This window comes from Bubalus bubalis, chromosome 21 (assembly GCF_019923935.1).
Source record: "Bubalus bubalis isolate 160015118507 breed Murrah chromosome 21, NDDB_SH_1, whole genome shotgun sequence".
Taxonomy (NCBI): domain Eukaryota; kingdom Metazoa; phylum Chordata; class Mammalia; order Artiodactyla; family Bovidae; genus Bubalus; species Bubalus bubalis.
In genome coordinates, this window is record NC_059177.1 from 51,892,618 (window position 1) to 51,912,304 (window position 19,687).

The 19,687-nt window shown below is 39.7% G+C and overlaps 1 protein-coding gene across 2 annotated transcripts in view; it reads left to right on the plus strand.

The window, feature by feature from the left end:
• SMARCC1 (SWI/SNF related, matrix associated, actin dependent regulator of chromatin subfamily c member 1) overlaps positions 1 to 19,687 on the plus strand; it is a 124,747-nt gene that overhangs the window by 80,129 nt on the left and 24,931 nt on the right. For both annotated transcript variants that reach the window (XM_044933790.1, XM_025272391.2), the window contains exons 22-25: positions 6,790 to 6,845; positions 8,902 to 9,016; positions 9,672 to 9,826; positions 15,138 to 15,272. In XM_044933790.1, the coding sequence (XP_044789725.1) occupies positions 6,790 to 6,845; positions 8,902 to 9,016; positions 9,672 to 9,826; positions 15,138 to 15,272 (461 nt within the window). The remainder of the gene's footprint in view (positions 1 to 6,789; positions 6,846 to 8,901; positions 9,017 to 9,671; positions 9,827 to 15,137; positions 15,273 to 19,687) is intronic.

Consider the following 19,687-nt stretch of genomic DNA (forward strand, 5'->3'; position numbering starts at 1 on the left):
GGAGGAGCTACATTCTCATCCTGAGGCTTGACTGTTGAAGAATCCATCCCCAGGCTCACTCTTGTTCTCAGAATTAATTTACTTACGGCTGTAGAACTGAAAGCCTTGGTTTCTTGCTGGCTGTCAGCTGGAAGCTTCCCTCAGCTCCTAGGGCCACTGAGGACTCTGCCATTGAGGCTTCCTCTGCATAGCAGCGTACTTCATCAATCCAACAAGGAGTCTCCAGAGCGAGTCTGGTAACAACACAGGGTCTTGTATCGTTTAACATCCTGTCACTCTGGCTGTGTTCTCTTGTGGCTAGACGTAAATCACAGATGCCGCTCACACTTGGAAGGGATTTATACAAGGGCATGAAAATCTCGAGGAGGGACCCTATGAAGCCATCCTTACATCTCAACACCGTGCCCCTCAATTCCCAACATTCAAGTTGAGACCTTGAGAGTCTGGCAGTGTCTCCAAGACTATCTTTGTTCATAAGCAGGGCTGTCATACTAGGATGAATTTTCTGTCGCAGAGGTTTGCAAGCTCTTTCTGTAAAGGACTAAATGGTCCTTTATAGGACCTTTACTTTTACTGCCTTTGATGACAGTCTCTCTTGCAACTACTCAGTTCTGCGTTTGTGGTGCAGAAGCACCCATAGGCAATACTAAAACAAATGAGAACGGCTGTGTTCTGATAAAATTTTATTGACAAAAGCAGCCATCATTTGCTGACCCCTTGTCAGCTGGATTGATCGGATATCTCTTGAGTCCTTAGTAACATAAAAGAATGGGAGCCAGACAGATCATTTTATAAACTGATCTGGTCTTTTACAGAAAAGATCACATGGTGAGGGGGAAGTCACAGATGACACACCAGATTGCAAAAGATCTTTGGCAGCCAGGGAAGATTGAGAGTCCTTTGTTGTCACTGAAGCAGCACCAGAGGCCACTGAAAAGCTCACGTGCAGCCAACTGAGCTTTCTGATTTTACTAATTGCCATTGAACACTTACTATGAGCCAGACAGTTATTAGCATTTTACATGAATTAATTAAATCCTTAGGTCTATCTCTGTGAAGGAAATAATAATAATATTCTTCTTTTGTGTATTAGCAAACTTAAGCCACTGTCCACTAAGTAGCTTGCTTAGTGTTACTTGAGCTGGTAAATTGTGGGGACAGGATTCGAGCCTAATTATTGTGTATCCAGAGCTCATCCTATTTTTCTAGAGCAGGGTCTTGCAAATCTTGGGTCTTGGGCCAAATCCAGGTTGCCACCTATGTTTATTTAGCCCACAATATATGAGAATGGTTTTTACGTTTTTAAATGTTTGGATGAAACCAAAAGAATAATTTTTGTGATAACATAGAAATTACATGATGTTTAAATTTCAGTGTTCATGAAGTTGTATTGGAACACAGCCACACCCATTCATTTCCAAGCTGCTTTTGTAGCCGATTTCATGCTGCTATAGCAGAGTTGAGTAGATGCCACTAAGACTGTAGGGTCTGAAAATAGTTACTGTCGGACCCTTTACAGAAAAAGTTTACCAACCCCTGATCTACTGCATAAGAACTAATTGTAAACTGTGATGTTGATATTTTCCCTTGGCTGATGCAGCATTAAGTACCTCATCAGAGGATTTTTTTTTTTCTTCTTCTTTATCTTTCTGTCTTTGGCCCGTAGCTCACTAGTTAATGTTATGTTCTTTCTTATAGGTTGGGAATTTTCTTTTATTCATTCTAGTATCTTTAATCAACTCTGCAGACATGGGTCAGGCCATATATTTGTAGGGAAAGGTTCTTAACCTTCTAGTTGATGGGCAACAGGATGACATTAAGGGATATGTGAACGGCTGCAACCTCTTCAGATTTTACACCTCTGACCAGAACTCAGACCAAAGACAAAGCACATGTGTGCACATGCTCGCTTTCTCTTTCCAGGAAGACTTCTAAGAGCCGCTTTAACAATGTTTTATAGAATAGAAACCATTTCTCTGCCACATAGCATCCTGAGAAGTATACAGCTCATAATTAAACTCTTAATAAACATCTCCTTAAAAGTCTGAACACTCATCTTCAGATAGTCCCCGTTACAGAGAGTCTGTCTGTAACTCTACCATCCTTTTATGAATAGGTATTAATATATTGTTCATCTTGAAATTATAAGAGATATCAAATTTGGCTTGCTTTACAGTAGAAAGAGTATGTTCTCTTTTTAGAATGCAGAGCTATATATAGATTGTGATTATTTCAAATGTAGATTACCTTTATTAAAAAAAATACTGCATTTCTCCCACATAGTACTTATTCAGTATGTAATTAAGTTGATCCAGCAAAGGTGGCTTAATGCACATTAAATTAAAAGTAACTTTTGAGATTTTAGGGTTTAAAAAAGCTCCATCTGCATTTGCTTTTTTGTTCACATCATTTTCTTATATTTTAATGTATCTTAATTCTAGTTACATATTTCATCTGAACTAGGAATTAGAACATTACCTGTAGTTTTTACTTCCCTTGTACCTGGTGTTTTCACTTTGCTCCTCCCAGTACTGAGAAGCATGAACGTTTGAATAGTGCTCAGCCGTGCACATACGTACAAAGCTGTCCTCAGATACGCTGTTGCTTTCAGTGTAGTTGCCACACTGTGTTAAGGCGATTGCATCACTAATTGAGTTGGCATTTTTTCATAAAGTGGATTTCTTACTAAAGGAAAGGAGAAAAGAGTATTGAACAGTTTTGAACACTGAACCTTGAACATTTTTGCTTAACTTATTTTGTTGTGAACTGCTTCTGTGAGTAACACTGTTTTAGGAAATTCCTAGTTTCTCCCTAAAGTTGACCAGTAACACTTGATCCATTACCTTCCTAGTATTCAATTCAGCTGATGTAGCAGATGTAAATGATGTTCCGTTATGGTTTTAAATTACATTTCTCTGATGACTTACAGTATCTTAAATTTTATCAGTCATACGTCATTCTGTGGAATAACTGTTCTTGTCTTACACTCACTTTTCCATAGTGTTTACCTTTTTCTTTATAAATCTGAGGAACTAATCTAGTTACTGTGAGGCATGTGTTCTTTTGTTACTTGTTCTTTTTGGTATCTCAGTGTAAGGAAGTCCTTTATTTTCATTTTAATAGTTTTTTCTTCTATTTTATGGGCACATTTTATGTCGTGATTAAGAGATCATTCAGGTTTGTTGGTTTTTTTTTCATGTGTCCATCTAGAATTGATTTTTTTTGTTAGCATATTGAAATGCAGTTGATTTTGTATGTTAATAGCTAACTATCTTGCAATGCTGTCTTTATTTCTAGTAACTTTCCTGCAGATTCTTCTAGGTACATCGTTTTATTTTCTGCAGATCATAATTATTTTCTTCTTTCCTTTCTACCCCTTTTTGATTTCTTTTTCTTTATTGACTACCTAGGCTGTGACCTCTATGGCAATATCAAAGGAAAGTAGTTATACTGGTATTCATGTCTTGCTCTTGATAATAAATGGAATACTACAGGCATCTCTTCTTGAAGAATGACATATATTATAGGATTGTCGCTGACTGTCTTTGGGGGGCTCAGGAACTTTCCTTTTATTTTTAACCCTTGTCATGAAAGATATCGAGTTTTATCAGATACTTTTATGCATATGAGCAAATAAGTTGATAGAAATATTAATGTCAAACCACTCTTCTGTTATTGTCATATTGTTTTGTCATAATATATTACCTTTTTAAATACACTACTGTTTTCTGGTTTTAGGTATTTTGCTTTGGAGTTTCTCACTTGTGACTATGAATGAGCCTAGGGGCCTGTATAATATTCCTTATCTGTTGTCTGTATTCAATTTGTGAATCAAGGTTATTACTGGCCTTATAGAATGAACTAGGAGATATTCTGTCTTCCATATTCTCTGGAAAAATTTATGAAGATTATAATCATTTTTTTCCTTAAAAGTTTGGTAGAATTCCCTAGTAAAAACATCTGGACCTGTGGTGTTTTTTTCTAAGTTTTTAAGCTTTTTCAGTTATTATACTACTTCTTCCCAGATCTGTTTAGGAAAATCAGTTTTCTCATAATTTTGTTAATTTGATCTAGTTTTTTTGTTTTATTTGGCATAACTTTTTTAGAGCGGTTTGTCACTTCTTTTCTTTTTTTTTTTTTTTTTTAAGTATAGTCAATTTGCAATATTAGTTTCAGGTGGACAGCATAGTGATTCAGTATTTTTATAGCCTATAATACTTTACATTTATTATAAAATATTGTCTATGCTCTCCGTGCTGTAGAATATATTCTTTTTTTTTGCAACTTAATTTTTAAAATTGAATGATTTGCTTTACAGAATTTTCTGGTTTTCTGTCATACATCAACAAGACTCAGTCATAGGTACAGCCATGTCCCCTCCTTCCCCAACCTCTGTTCCATCTCTTTCCCCATTCTGGCCTTCTAGATTGTCGCAGAGTCCCTGTTTGAGTTCCCTGAGTCATACAGCAAATTGCCATTCTCTGTCTACTTTACATACAGTGTTATAAATTTCTATATTATTCTATTCGTCCATCTCATCCTCTCCCTTCTCCCCTCCCACTGTGTCCCTAGGTCTGTTCTCTGTGTTTGTTTCTCCATTGCTGCTGCTGCTAAGTCACTTCAGTTGTGTCCGACTCTGTGCGACCCCATAGACGGCAGCCCACCAGGCTCCCCCGTCCCTGGGATTATCCAGGCAAGAACACTGGAGTGGGTTGCCATTGCCTTCTCCAATGCATGAAAGTGGAAAGTGAAAGTGAAGTCGCTCAGTCGTGTCCGACTCTTCGCGACCCCATGGACTGCAGCCTACCAGGCTCCTCCGTCCATGGGATTTGCCAGGCAAGAGTACTGGAGAGTTTCTCCATTGCTGCCCTGCAAATAAATTTGTCAGTACCATCTTTATAGATCCCATATATATGTGTCAGTATACAATATTTATTTTCTTTTTCTGACTTACTTCACTCTGTATAAAAGGGTCTAGGTTCATCCACCTTGCTAGAACTAGGTGACTCAAATGTGTTCCTTTTTATGGCTGAGTAGTATTCCACTGTATATATGCACCAGAGCTTCTTTATCCATTCATCTCTTGTTGGACATCTAGGTTAGTTCCATGTTCTAGCTATTGTAAATAGTGCTGCTTGTTGCTTATTTATTTTATATATATAGTAGTTTATGCTCTTAACCCCCTTCCCCATCTTGGCACTCTTTCCTTCCCTCTTCTCACTGTTAACCACTAATTTATTCTGTGAGTCTGTTTCTGTTTTATTTTTTATATTTCTCATATAAGTGATAACACAGAATATTTGTCTTTCTCTGCCTGATTTATTTCACTAAATGTAATGCCCTCCAAGTCCATCCGTGTTGTTGCACAGTATGAAATTTTGTTCTTTTTATGGCTAAGAAATATTTGTGTGTGTGTGTTCCACATCTTCTTTATCCATTCATCCTTTGTTGGATACTTAGATTGTATCCATATCTTGGCCACTGTAAATAAGGTTGCTCCAAACATTGGAGTGCTAATATCTTTTCGAATTAGTGTTTTCATTTCCTTAAATATTTACTCAGGAGTGGAATTGCTAGATCATATAGTGGTTTTTGAGGAACGCATACTGCACTGACTTACCTTCCCACTGACTGTGTACTGGGATTCTCTCTCCTCCACGTCCTCGCCAGCATGTGTTAGTTGTGATCTTTTTGATGAGAGCCATTTGGACAAGTGTGGGATGATACCTCATTAGGATTTTGACTTTCATTTCTCTGAAGATTTGCAACTTTGAGCCTCTTTCCTTGTGTCTGTTGGCCATCTGTTTGTTTTCTTTGGAAAAGTGTTTATGCAAGTCTAATGCTCATTTTCTCATTGAATTATTTGTGTTTTTTAAAATATTGAATTGTATGAGCTGTTTATATATTTTGAATATTAACCCTTCACCAGTAATATTATTTGTAAATATTTTTACCTCTTCAGTAGGTTGTTACCACTTCGTTTTTGACCTTTGCTTTTTTATCAATAGTTTATGGCCTTTCTTCCATTTTTAATATTAATTTCTGCCTTCCCTCTCTTTTCTTGATCTGTCACAGAAGAAATACCTTGAATCTATTTTATATTTTAAACTGTTGTATTTTTGTTTGTTTTTTATATCTTTAATTTTTGTTGCCCTTGTTATTTTCTGCCTACTTCCTCTATTCTGTTTTTCTTTCTTTCTTTTCTATAAAGAATGTACAGCTTATAGACTTTGAACCGTTATTTCTTTTCTAATCTAAGAATAAAAAGGCATATTTTACCTTTTCCCCTAAGTGGTATTTTTACTGAATCTCAGAATTACATTTCCAAACACAGAGAAGTGTGTATTTTAAGCTTCTGATTTCATTGCATTGTGGTAACAAAGACAACTTTAACTTAAAAAGTGTTTTTGAACTTTTAATTTTTATGTGTACAGAAAAATGGAGACCCACAGTGGGCAGTTCAGTTCATTTTCACACATGAAACACATTCATGTAAGCAGCCCCAAGATCAAGAAAACTGTTTATTACCAGCATCCCAAGCCACCCTTGAGCCCACCCCTTTCCTGGTGAACCACTGTCCTGATTTCTAACACCACAGAGTGCTTTCATCTGCTTTTGAATTTTAAATTAGTAGAATCATAGAGTAAGTGTGGTTTTATGTCAAGCTTCTGGTTGTGAGATTTTTCCGTTAGACTATGTGTAGTTGTATTTCAGATACTCTCAAAACTTTATAATAGTTTTTACTTTTTCCCCACATTGTACTATTTGTTCTTATTCCTTTGTTTGTAGAAGGAGCTGAAGAGGAAAAAATGGAAACAGATACTGATGCTCAGCAGCCTGAAAAGGTAAAATGTCAGTCTTTTTGAATTCTCCCACGACAGAAAAGCCATAGAGAGCACAGTCTTTCACACAATAACAGTTTGGGTTTATTTTGATCTTTTGAGTCCCTCTCAGGACCATAAGTGATTCTGTCAGCCATTTTCACTTTCCTGGTTTAAGGTGCAGTTCTCATAAGACATAATACAGGACATTTTTCATTTGTTTATTTAGTGAGGATTTATCTACTCTTCAGGTTCTCGGTGGGCTTCCCCGTGGGTCAGCTGGTAAAGAATTCACCTGCAATGTGAGAGACCTGGGTTCAATCCCTGGGTTGGGATGATCCCCTGGAGAAGGGAACGGCTACCCACTCCAGTATTCTAGCCTGGAGAATTCCATGGACTGTATAGTCCGTGAGATCACAAAGAGTTGGACACAACTGAGTGACTTTCACTTTCACTTTAGTGAGGATTTATCTATCCACTCTTCCAGCTTCTGCTTCTCTAATTCTTTCAGACAGAGTTGGGGAATGTGAACACAAAAGACTATTGAAAACGTAAAACTATTGAATTGTAGGGTTTGGGTTTTGTACTTAGGCCAGAAGAGAATTAGAGAGTATTGAGGAATTTTCTAGGAGACTTAGCTGTCAGCAGAAAAAAATTTGGAAAACTTAACAAGAAGGTGACATTTGAAGTATGTTTTAAAGAGCACGTAAAATTATAAGGCTTCAAGTGAAGAATGGGGAATCAGATATTCCAGCCAGCAGTGGAGGGGGAGGCACTGCAGCCAGTGTGCAGAAGGCGTCCGGGTGCCCAGGGTGTTTGTGTCCTGACCCCTGTCTCATGAAGGCCGTAAATGTGAGGTAAGCCGAGCAGAGCAGAATCGTCAGGCCTCTTCAAGATCGGGATACAGAATAATCAGTCAGTCACTGTTTAAATGAAGCAAGGATTTAAGGTCTTAATTATATTTTGTGCTTTATCATTGCATATAGATAAGGAGAGGAAGGGAATTGTAGTAAAATTAATGATTGTTCTTACAGCGTCTCAAATAGTGTGCTTTATACTTTACATTTATGAATTTATCAAGTTCCTAAAACAGCCTCAAGTCAATGATAGTCTCTTCATTTTATAGATGATGTTACATAATTTGTCCAAGGATTTCAAAATCAATAAATGATGCCAGCTCCTGACCATAGAGCAATTGAAGTTTTCAGTCTCCAGAAAATGATCACTGATTGCTCTGTGTGGCTCTTCTAAGAGCCATTGCAATGGCTGTGTTGAAGAGCTTTGTCAACTTCTAGTTTTGGCAGCATTTCATTTTGCTTCTTGGTTGATACTGTACATTTTATGTATTTTTATTAATTTTATATATTGAAGTATAGTTGTTTATATTAATTTCTGCTGTACAGCAAAATGATTATTATACATATATATATATACATTTTTTACATTATTTTCTAGTATGGTTTATTATAGCATACTGAATATGGTTCTCTGCTGTACAGTAGGACCTTCTTGTACTGTGCATTTTAAATACTTTTAGTACTTTCCCTGGTGGCCCAGATGGTAGAGTCTGCCTGCAATGCAGGAGACTGGGTTCGATCCCTGGATTGGGAAGATCCCCTCGAGAAGGGAAAGACTACCCACTCTAGTATTCTTGCCTGGAGAGTCCCCAAGGACAGAGGAGCCTGGCGAGCTGCATGCAGTCTACAGGGTCACAGAGAGTCAGACACGACTACGCAACTAAGCATACAGATGACTAACCATGTGTTTGTTTGTTTAACCACTAAGTAAGTCACACTGACACTCTTCTGGACACTGTCCCCAGCATTATAGCAGAAGGGCTGGGACTGTACTTAAGAAACATGAAGTCTCATGAGCATTCAGGAGTTGTGGATAGTGAGAGGTATTTTTCAGAATTTATTGACTTTTTTTCCAGCTTTTCTCTGCAAGACTTTTCTGAACCTAGTCCACCTGTTGCCAAAAATAATGGAACCTTTTGTTATTCTAAGATAACATCACTTGTAAAAGGACCTTTTATTTTCTTTTTCTCACTCTCTGTCCTTTTCTTTTGTACCCCTTTCAGGCAGAAAACAAAGGGGAAAATGAAACGGATGAAGGTGATAAAGCACAAGACGGAGAAAATGAAAAAAACAGTGAAAAGGAACAGGATAGTGAAGTTAGTGAGGATACCAAATCAGGTAATTTGAGGAAACTCTTTGGACTTTATTATGTAAAACACTAAAAGCACTGGAGAAATGTGAGCAGTTAAATTGTGTAGAAATAGTCCTTCATTTGCTACATGTTTCTTAACAGTAGATATGAATTTGAGTTTTATTTTGCACTGAGGCACCATCACCATGCTGGTGACTACATTGTTTTCAGCGACACAGAGACAAGCAAGTTGTTCGGCTGTGACTGAAGTCAGTACTTCAGTGCATTTTCTTTCTAGTTCGTTGCTGGCATGTCCCATCCTGCCTGACTCGAAGGGCTTCCAGAGGTGCCTGTTCTCGGCTTCTGATTTCCTCCAGACCCTAGGATTTCCCAGAGCATTTCATTGACTGATGAACAAACATTTTGGTCTTAGGACTTAGCTCCCCTGAATTTTCCTTTATATCCAAGGGAAACTACATAGAGAGCTCAGACAAGACAGAGTGTCCTATTTAGAAAATCCATCTCAAGTAGAAGCCAACTAACATGCATGGAGTGGATCAACAGAAACCTTAAGAAGGGAAAGGCACTGGGATCTCTTTGTAACATCAGTCCTAGTTCGTCATGTGGCAGAGGTGAGAAGTAAGATGGCTTATTCAGACTGGGCACACTGGTTGTAAAGCTTTCTGATTTTTTTCCCCCCAGAAGAAAAGGAGGCTGAAGAGAACAAGGAACTCACTGATTCTTGTAAAGAAAGAGAAAGTGATGTTGGGAAGAAGAAAGTAGAACATGAAATTTCTGAAGGAAACGTAGCCACGGCCGCAGCAGCTGCTCTTGCCTCAGCTGCAACGAAAGCCAAGGTTTGCCCCTGACAGCTCTTTTCCTAGTGCTCTCTTAAGCCATGAATGGCCGTATTGTTTTGACGTTACTGGGAATATCTAGTATAGAGAACCTTGCACCTCATAGATGACTGTTTGTTTGAATGACATTTCTAGGTTAAGAATTCCATGGGCAGGAGGATGGTGGAAATAGCAGACCTGGGCCTAAATGGTGGCTGCTTTCGAGTCATTCATTGTGTCATTCATTCAGTCTTCTGAAGACTGCAGTGATTGAAGGCAGAATTTAAAGTCTCTCAAATGTGCCTGCAGAACTTGTCTTGGACTGTAGTTCCAATAATTTCAACCAGATTGAAATATTTGTAATTTTTAAGACAAAAATCTGTTTCCTTGTATAAATACTTCACCCTGCTTTTACAGACTGGAAGGAACAAGAAGGAACCTAAAATAGCTCTTTTTCTTCTTGAATTTGCCAGCTTTTCTGGGGGTGGTTTTCTCTATTTATAACATGGTATTGGCTTCCCAGCATATTTAAGAAGAAAAGAGAATGTTATTTTCCCTGCTTTGTGTGAAGTTAGCACTTTAAAGCATTCCAGGCATGAATATGTCAAGTTTAAAAAGTCTATTCACCCCTTTTCTATTTTACCCTCAAAAGTAGTCTCCTTTCATTATAGGTCACCACATTTTAAGCAGTGGTTATTAGGACATGGCTAATTATTTTTATCTGGACCTGTTCTTGATCCATTGGTAAAGATGTTTTTCATGGTGTTTAATTACCCCAGACTATTTAGCTGTTGTAAACTGTTTCTCCAAGTGTTTAATCTGTGTGGCATGACTTTATAACGTGCCACACAGATCCATTGATGACCCAGTTCAAACCATAAGAGCACTGTTTCGGTGCCTGCCCATTTGATATAGGTGCAGACGGTGTTGGGGAGGGTTGCTCACGGGTCACAGAATTATTCAGTCAGATACCCCAGCTGAATGTTAATTTCACAATAGATTAAGGTCTTGCATATTCATACTAGCCAGTCTCTTCCAAAGATGTGTCCTGATCTTCATGGTTCTTAAGTCTAATTTTAGGTATTCTGTCTTGTCTGCCACCCCCGATGTCTAGGAATTTGTGAGAGGTACTCTTGTTTTAGTGAATACTGATGGGGACAGCAATTTGACTGTTGTTTCATATTTGTTTGGTTTTGTTGTTCCTTCATTGGAAGCATTTTTTGAGTCTGTCTTCTGCGAGGTTGGATTCCTGGCTATCTCATTGTTTCTAAGCCGTCCAAGTTATTTCTGTTCATGCTGTCATCAATTGGGCGTGTTTTCTCTAAAAAGGAGCCAAGCCAGGAGGGCTTCCCTCCTTTGTGCCTTTGAATTGAAAGACACAGCTGTCCACCCAGTCTTCACTCAGATCACCTTTGCATTGAAGTATAACTTAGACACAAGTAGATATATGTGTCTACAACTAGTACATTTTTTCACAGGCTGAACCCACCTATAGGCTCATAAACAGCACCCATGTCAAGCTGTATATATAACCTTACCTGCTCAGCATTAGCCTCTTCATATCCCTTCCAGTGAATGCTTCCCTCCAGAAGTAGATGCTGCTTGCCTCCTAACAAGTTACTTCTTATGAAAGAAATCATATGCAGAAAAACCTTTAAAAATACCTATATGAGCATGGTACTTTCTTAAATTAACCTCTCTGTCTCTTCAGGCTCGAACGCCTGAGGGAATTTGGGGATCTTCCTTGATCGGGACCCTTCTCAGTTCTCAGGTGTCATTTCTCTCCCGTCTGTCCTGAAGTCTCACTGGCTCTTCGCATTATTTCTCCTCTCTGTACTACTGTGTGTGCTTTATTGTAAGTTGCCAAAGAAGGAATTAAAGTGGTAGATGACCATAAAAAGTCTCAAAGGTCTTTTTGTGCTTTGGGCACAAACGTTTGTACCACTGACCATCTTGCCACTGTTTGATTCCTTCACTACAGAGGAACTGCTTTTACGGGTCAATTACTGTGGCCCTTGGATAGTCCGTACCATGTTTAGAAGAGTGTCCAAAGAACATTTTCTGTCCAGGTCACTGAATTTCCACTCTCTCATCAATCATTCACTCTTTATTTCTAATAGACTTGGAACTTGGGTCTTCATTCTTGGAATACCTGTGTCTTCCACTGACTTGTGAAAGTGTTACAGATGTTCACACTACATGACTTGGTGCACGAATTGTTCCGTGCCACTTACAGCTGGATCTGATGCATTTCACAGCACACATAATCATTTTTGTGCTACATGGTAATTAAGGAGTAAGGAATTTACTTAAATTACTGTAATTAGTACAACTTATCTGGCCTATCCAAGTTTTCTGTTATTCTCGTTTTTGTTCTTCTGAGTCTATAAACAGCTTTGTTATTAAGAGTTTTCCTTGATACATTTTAATTGTTTGTCACACTCTGATATGGAGTGGTAATTAGAGGTTCTAGATCTAGCTCTGAAACATATAGAGTGGGCATGCTTTGTGGCTTTCCCCATCCTTGCCAGATGAGGGGCTTTTGGATAGAGAGATCGGCTTTTTCATCCCACCTACTGACAAGCTGTGGACTAACTCACCTGAAGAGTGGTGTGTGGGTGTGAGAAAGCACTGTTGGCTTAGTGCCGTCCATGCCTTCCATCTGGGTTTAGCTGGAAGAAACCATCCAGAACTACTGCTGGATAAACTTAGAAACTCCAGAAAATAGAATATGTCCTCCTTTATCAGTAGCAGTAGGATTCACTTCTCATAAGATAGCAGAAATCACTTTTTTTTTTTTTTTTTTTTTTTTAAGACCACATAGACATTTACTTTGGAGAAGGCAATGGCACCCCACTCCAGTACTCTTGCCCGGAGAATCCCATGGACGGAGGAGCCTGGTGGGCTGCAGTCCATGGGATTGCTAAGAGTCAGACACGACTGAGCGACTTCACTTTCCCTTTTCACTTTCATGCATTGGAGAAGGCAATGGCAACCCACTCCAGTGTTCTTGCCTGGAGAATCCCAGGGACGGGGGAGCCTGGTGGGCTGCTGTCTCTGGGGTCACACAGAGTCGGCCACGACTGAAGCGACTTAGCAGCAGCAGCAGTAGACATTTCCTTCAGGTTTCTTTTCTACTACCATGCCATACCCACCTGCTTTAAAAAGGAGATTTGTCTTCATGGTAACTGGGTGTTAGTTTTAGGACATCAGGAAGATTTTTTTTCTTATCCCTCAGAAATACTTCATAACTTGCTCCCTTATGCCTGAAATTCTCTCTCGAGATAGGAAAATTGTATCTTTTTCTCATTTTACATGAAGTTAACCAGAACACATTCTTGAATAGCATGTGTAGGATTTTGAGTCCTTGATTTGGGAAATGTGTCTTTATTTTGCACCTAATTAAGTTGTACTTGAAATTCTAGACTGAAGTTTATTATCTATCAAAATTTGGAAGGCATTTTTACCTTTGTTTTCAAAAACCTAGTTTTCCTTTTGAGAAGTCTAACATAGTCTGAATTTTTGTTTGTAACCTTTTTTCTTTTTGGTCTGTCTGAAAATTTTTAGAATTTTCAGTCTTTTGATCTTAAATCTCCTAAGTTCATTGCTGTGGATCTTTTTTTAAATGTTTATTTTCTTACATGGTAATAATCCCTTATGTTTAATAACTTGTGATCTTCAGTTTTGAGAGGAAGTATTTTGCTGTATTTATTTGCTAATGAGTGGGGATATCCCTAAGTTCCCCGGCTTTCCTTGCAGCTCAGCTGGTAAAGAATCCGCCTGCAATGCAGGAGACCTGGGTTCGATCCCTGGGTTGGGAAGATCCCATGGAGAAGGGAAAGGCTACCCACTCCAGTATTCTGGCCTGGAGAATTCTATGGACCATAGTCCATGGGTCTCAAAGAGTTGGACACAACTGAGCGACTTTCACTTTCATTTTCCCTAAGTTCCTGTATTACTTTCAAAAAGGTAAAACATTTTCCGAGGAAGCCAGCAGAGTTCTAGGATTCCCATTCTCATTTCAAAAAGCAAAACAAAACTAGAAACTGGTAACATTAGTCTCTTGTGAAGGGAGAGACACAAATGAGAAGGAAAGCCACTTTTTATTTTACACCTCCTTGCATATTGAATTTTATATCAGAAGTACAGAATTATAATACTATCAGTGATAGCAGACTTAGAATCATGTAATCTTTATTTTAACTTTTGGTATGATTGATGCAGCTTAATGTAGTTTAAGGAGGCAAACATGACCATTAAAAGCTATAGATTCTTTCATAAAATCTTTTGCCTACACTTCTGAATCTTCTTGCAGATAAGTCTCCAAAAGTATAAAACTATTTTTCTTTATCAACTATAAAAGAATGAAAAATAAGGCTCTTATTTAATCGGTGTTCTCTTTAGGTCCCCAAAACTATATTAAACTCCTTGTGCATGTTCACTCCTTCTAGATTTTATAAGAAATACAGATCAGTAAGACAGCCACCCTGTGTTAATTCTCAAAACCTTGTGTAGAAGCAAGATAAGCACACAAATTCAGCTGATAAAATAGTGGAAAATAGTGTTGGGGGTGTGTTGGGATGTGTAAGCTCTTGGATGGTGTGTGGAGAAGGTGGGATTGATCCTTTGCACATAGTCAGGACATTGGCTAAGTATGGCATCCTCGTCCTCTCTGGGTGATCCTCATCTTCTCTGAGTGATGTGGCATTTTCCTCTGGGTGCTGCTGAGTTGACAGAAAATGAGAATAGCACTCATCAGTCCTGTTGCAGGGAGTGAGTGATACATTCTTCCAGAATGTCTTCCTGTGTATCTTCAAACTAGGGGTGAAGTATTGTTCACCTTCTTTCCTCCCTGTTCCCAGTAGACCCTCACTAGGGGCTGTGCATCTGTGTGTTGGGCGCTGAGGGAGACCACTGCTTGCCTGCCCCTGGACAGTTCCTGAGCAGGGAAGGGCAGAGTTACAGAGTGAGGGTTGGAGGCAGGCTCAGTGGCAGATGGGAAAGTGCCCTGCGGGCCATTGTGTCCTTCTGTTTGCCCATCAAGGCCCTGATTCATTCTCCCTTCCCTGGTGGGCTCTTTGAAGAGAGTAGATTTTCATGGTAGAAGTTGCCTTTTAATTCTTAAAAAGGGTTGATTTATATCTGTTAAGTACTAGAAATTGAGGCATGGATAGTTGTTAAATTGAAATAAATGCTAGAAACTCACAAAGAGGACATCTAGGGCACCATTCTTAATTACATAATTCCCACTTTCAGTAGCAATTTCAGCATTGTCTTACTGTTTTCTAAGCAAATATTTACCTGAATACTTCAAATGATTTCTTGCCCTTAGCACCTGGCTGCCGTGGAAGAGAGGAAGATCAAGTCTCTGGTAGCTCTTCTGGTTGAGACACAAATGAAGAAACTGGAGATTAAACTTCGACATTTTGAAGAACTAGAAACTATCATGGACAGAGAGAAAGAAGCTGTAAGTAATGGGAATTTTATAGTGGCTTTTTGACAGTTAACTTGGATCACTTTTCATAAAACACAAACTAAAGAAAATACAGTAACCTAATTTGTTGGTCTCCATCTCTATCATTTAACTTTTTCTGTATTTGCTTTGCCTTTCAAAAGGATTATCAGTCAGTGATGGTAAATTAAAGGAAGTCTGAAAATAATTATCTAAGCCTCAGCTTCTTACACTTCTTAGCTTTGCAGATACTTGAAGGTATCAGATTCTCCCTTCTTCAGTAGTCGGATGTTATACTTACTTTATTACCTATGTGTTATGTTCCCCCTCTTTTATGGAGAACCACGTCTCGAGGAGTAGTTAAAAGCAGCATTTTGTGGGGGTGTACATTTTTGATATGCCCCAAACAGGTCTAAAAGAATTACAGCAAAGGCCAAGAATAAGAAGAGAAGCCACAAGAAGCAAGAAATATAGAAGCAGGGGAACATTTGATGCTCCGAAGGAACTTATTTTTTTTGAGAAACAGAGATCAAGTTCTCTGGAGAAGTTTTTTTTGGATGAGTTGACCAGGAAAGGAATTGATGACTTTTCAAATTAATGGATAAGTTTGAGAATTTAGTAGTTAGGAATTTTTCGGATTGTTTTGATTTCTTTTTCAGCATGCCATATGCTGGTCTCTGTAAATGAGACAACCTTAAATCATTCCAGAATAGTTTTAATCTTAAGGATCCATTTGCATCTGTTTAACTCTTTCTTTATTGTCAGTCCAGGCAAGTCCTCTGGCAGATTCATGTTGACTAGCTCAGTAACTATCACAGTAGCCCATTTTCATTTTCTCCTAAGACTTGTTCTGCCTCTTATATTCTGGCCCCGTGAGGAATAGGCTGCTTCGGTAACTACCCTGCCCACACCCTGTGCTCTCATATCCCCGGTCCCATAGCTGTGTGAGTATCTCTCACGTCCCCTGCCCTCTCCTGTCCCAGGAGCTGCTGGCCACCCTGTCCCATCTGTGGCTCTGAGCACCAGCCATGCTGCCGCACGCCAGATGCAGGCTTCCTTCATGGCTGTGTTCTCTTCCACCTGTGTGCACCTGCTTTTCCACCAGCAAGGTGTTTTTCCTGCTCTTTGCCAACCTCCTGCACCTGCGGGTGACGTGTCCTCCATCTCTGCTGCTGTGGCAGCCTAACAGAGCACTTCCTGTATTGTAAATGCTAGTTCATGCACGCGACTCCCTCACCAGAGTATATACTCTTTCTTGAGTGTCTTTGTTCACACACCACTGGCACATCATGGGTGCTTGTGTAAGTGTCTGTTGAATGAATGCATGTGTCAGAAGCTGGAAAAGTGAAAAAGAAAGTTTAACTTTGGGGACTTGACGTTAGTTTACCAGGGAAGACAGAGACCAGGTGACAGTATTGTGTGTTCAGTTCCTATGGGAACATAACCTGGAAGATGTGGAGAGGATGTTAGAGAAAACATCCAAGAGGTGAGCTGGAACTTTGAAGAATGAGTGGTTGTGTTTATCTTACCCTAAGAAGCTGCCCTTTCGTCATTTGATAGACTCTTATAGGGTATTTGGAATAACAGGGAGCTATTTCTATAGAATGGATTATCGACACATGCAGAATTCACATGATTGTGTAGTTCCCCCTGGCACCTGGATGCCATGCTGCCATTCATGAAGCAGAACTAATATGTTAGCCTGGAAGATTAGCATGACCCTGTGTGGGTACTTAATACAATTATGTCTAGATTGTCATGGGGCTCTTTTCTCAGCTTTAAAAATAAAAGACTTTATCTTCAGAGGGTGAGCCTGTGGATGTATCACTCTTAAACCCCCCTAGTGGAAGACTGTGTCCCCTTAAATGGCAGAGCCCTCAGTCCCTCCTTGGTTCTCTCCACGGATTCTCAGACATCTGGGGGTAGTGTGTGATGGTTCTTAGCCCTTCCAAATTTTCCTTGTGCTCTGGAGTTTTAATAGTTATTTATCTCAAATTAACTGCTCTGTGTTTTTCTTATTTGAATCTTTTTTTTAATGTTAAATTCTAATTGAGCTCATAAAACATTTTACAAAATAGTCTGAATAAAAAAGCACAACCAAAAACATGGATAAACATTCTGCTGAATCTTTTTCACCACACAAGGTTGCTCTTCTCAAATCCTTTGGTGATCAACCTGTCTTTTGTAAATCAACGTTTGGGGCAGGACAGTTTATTGTGTAAGACAGTCCCTAGCCCTAGGCACTGAATATCAGTAACATATCTGTATTAGTTACTGCTGTGTAAAAAAATTACCCCAAAGCAGTGACTGAAAACAGTACCTCACACACTTCTTAGGGGTTAGGAATCTGAGAGCAGCTTTTCTGAGTGCATCAGGCTCAGCATCTCTGATTACGTTGCCATCTTCGTAAGGCTCAGCTGGGGCTGATGGACACAACCTCCAAGCTTGTTCACGTGGCTGTGGGCAGGAGACCTTGGTCCCTTACTGCATGGGCTTCTCCATAGTGTTGCTCATGAAGTGGCTTCCCTTCTTAGAGCAAGTGACTGAAAAGAGCTATAAAAGAGCAGCCAAACTGGAAGCCACAGTATCTTTTATAACCTCAATTTGTCAGTCACAGCCCTGTGCTTTTGCTATATTCTGTCAGCCCCACAGCCCAGCCTTGATTCTGGGGCTGGGGGTGCCCGTAGGTTGGCAGGGCTCAGTGGGCAAGTCCTCAGTGTTAGGAAGCAGGTCATAGGGGCCCGCTTGGAGGCTCGCTGTCACAACAGCCAGAAAGTCCTCCAAACTGTAAAATGGCTCCCATCCATTTCATGCACAGTAAGACATATTCTGGAGAAGGCAATGGCACCCCACTCCAGTACTGTTGCCTGGAAAATCCCATGGATGGAGGAGCCTGGTAGGCTGCAGTCCATGGGGTCGCTAAGAGTCAGACACGACTGAGAGACTTCCCTTTCACTTTCCACTTTCATGCATTGGAGAAGGAAATGGCAACCCACTCCAGTGTTCTTGCCTGGAGAATCCCATGGATGGAGAAGCCTGGTAGGCTGCAGTCCATGGGGTTGCACAGAGTTGGACACAACTGAAGCGACTTAGCAGCAGCAAGACATATTCTATTTTTCTCCTGTTACCTGTGGGCAACCAAAGCCTTGGCTATTTCCTGCTGATGATTTCCTGTCCTCCCAGACCTGTTGTGAAGATGAAATGAGAGAACTATGGCATGTGCTTAGCACACTGCCTAGAACACAGAGTAAGTGTTCAATAAATATTTATATGCCCCCTTTATGCAAATCAGTTATCAAGAATAATAGATTAAATTGTTAATGTTTTTAAGCCTTTGCTTACGTTACGGACATTTAGAATCTAGCAGGGATGCTGGGTGAGAGCGTGAGGCTATTTCTGGTTAACTCTTCTCATAGACAAAGTTTCTAGAGCTTGAACAGATCATCACACAGTTCATAAATGACAGAGCTGGGTCTCAAACCTATGCTAGTTCAGCTCTGTTTTAATCTAGTACTTCATAATTGTAAAGAAATGAGCCATTCTTACCTCTTTTTCACCCAAAGACTGAGATATGCAAGGTTTTAACAAGCCCCTGTTATGACTCATGAAAGTTGAAATTGAGAAGAGCGGTCAGATGAGCTGGGAGCAGCACGTTGCAACCACTGCCCAGTGCTCTGGCCCCGGCTCTCAGTGCACTGCCAGTCCGATCCTGCTCATCTCTGCCTGGTGATCAGTAGCTTCAGGACATACTTTTTTGAATTAAACATTTGGTTTTGTTTATATAGCAATAGGTTTCAAAAATCTTTTTTTAGACTTTCAGAATCAGGTATGAAATTTCTTCTAATAACTTAAAAATCAGATGTTCTTTTGAGACTTATTTAGAAATTAAGAGTAAGGCTATTAACAAATCAGTATCTTGTGTAGATACTATGAATGCAGCTATAATTAGAGCTCAGTAGTTTTGTTACAGCCTGTTCATAAAATACTGTTACAGGATGAAGGTAGTTTAGGGAATATACAGAGTTTGGGAACTGACAAGATGAAAACTACTGACCCCAGTTAAGGTGAGGATGCTGAGCTGGCCCTGGGTTAGAAACTCAGAGAGTCTGCCCAACTGTGCAGCCTTCCATGCCAGACGGATGGCAAACGTCATTCAAGGGAACAGGTGGCAGACATGGGCTGTGTTGCAGGTTGGAGAGAACTGGAGGGCCTGGGCCCTACCTACAGTATTCTTACTTGAATTAAAGGGGAGGAAATACTTGGAGGCCCATGAGGATCTGTGTCTTGATTTCGTTTATAGCCTCTGGACTTGATGCTCTCATTTGGCTAGGTATAGAAATGGTGTACCTTCTGAAAGAGACATTGTAGGAAACTCAGAGCTGTGAGAAACCTTCAGGAGGTGAGAGAGTAGATGAGAGATTGACACAAAG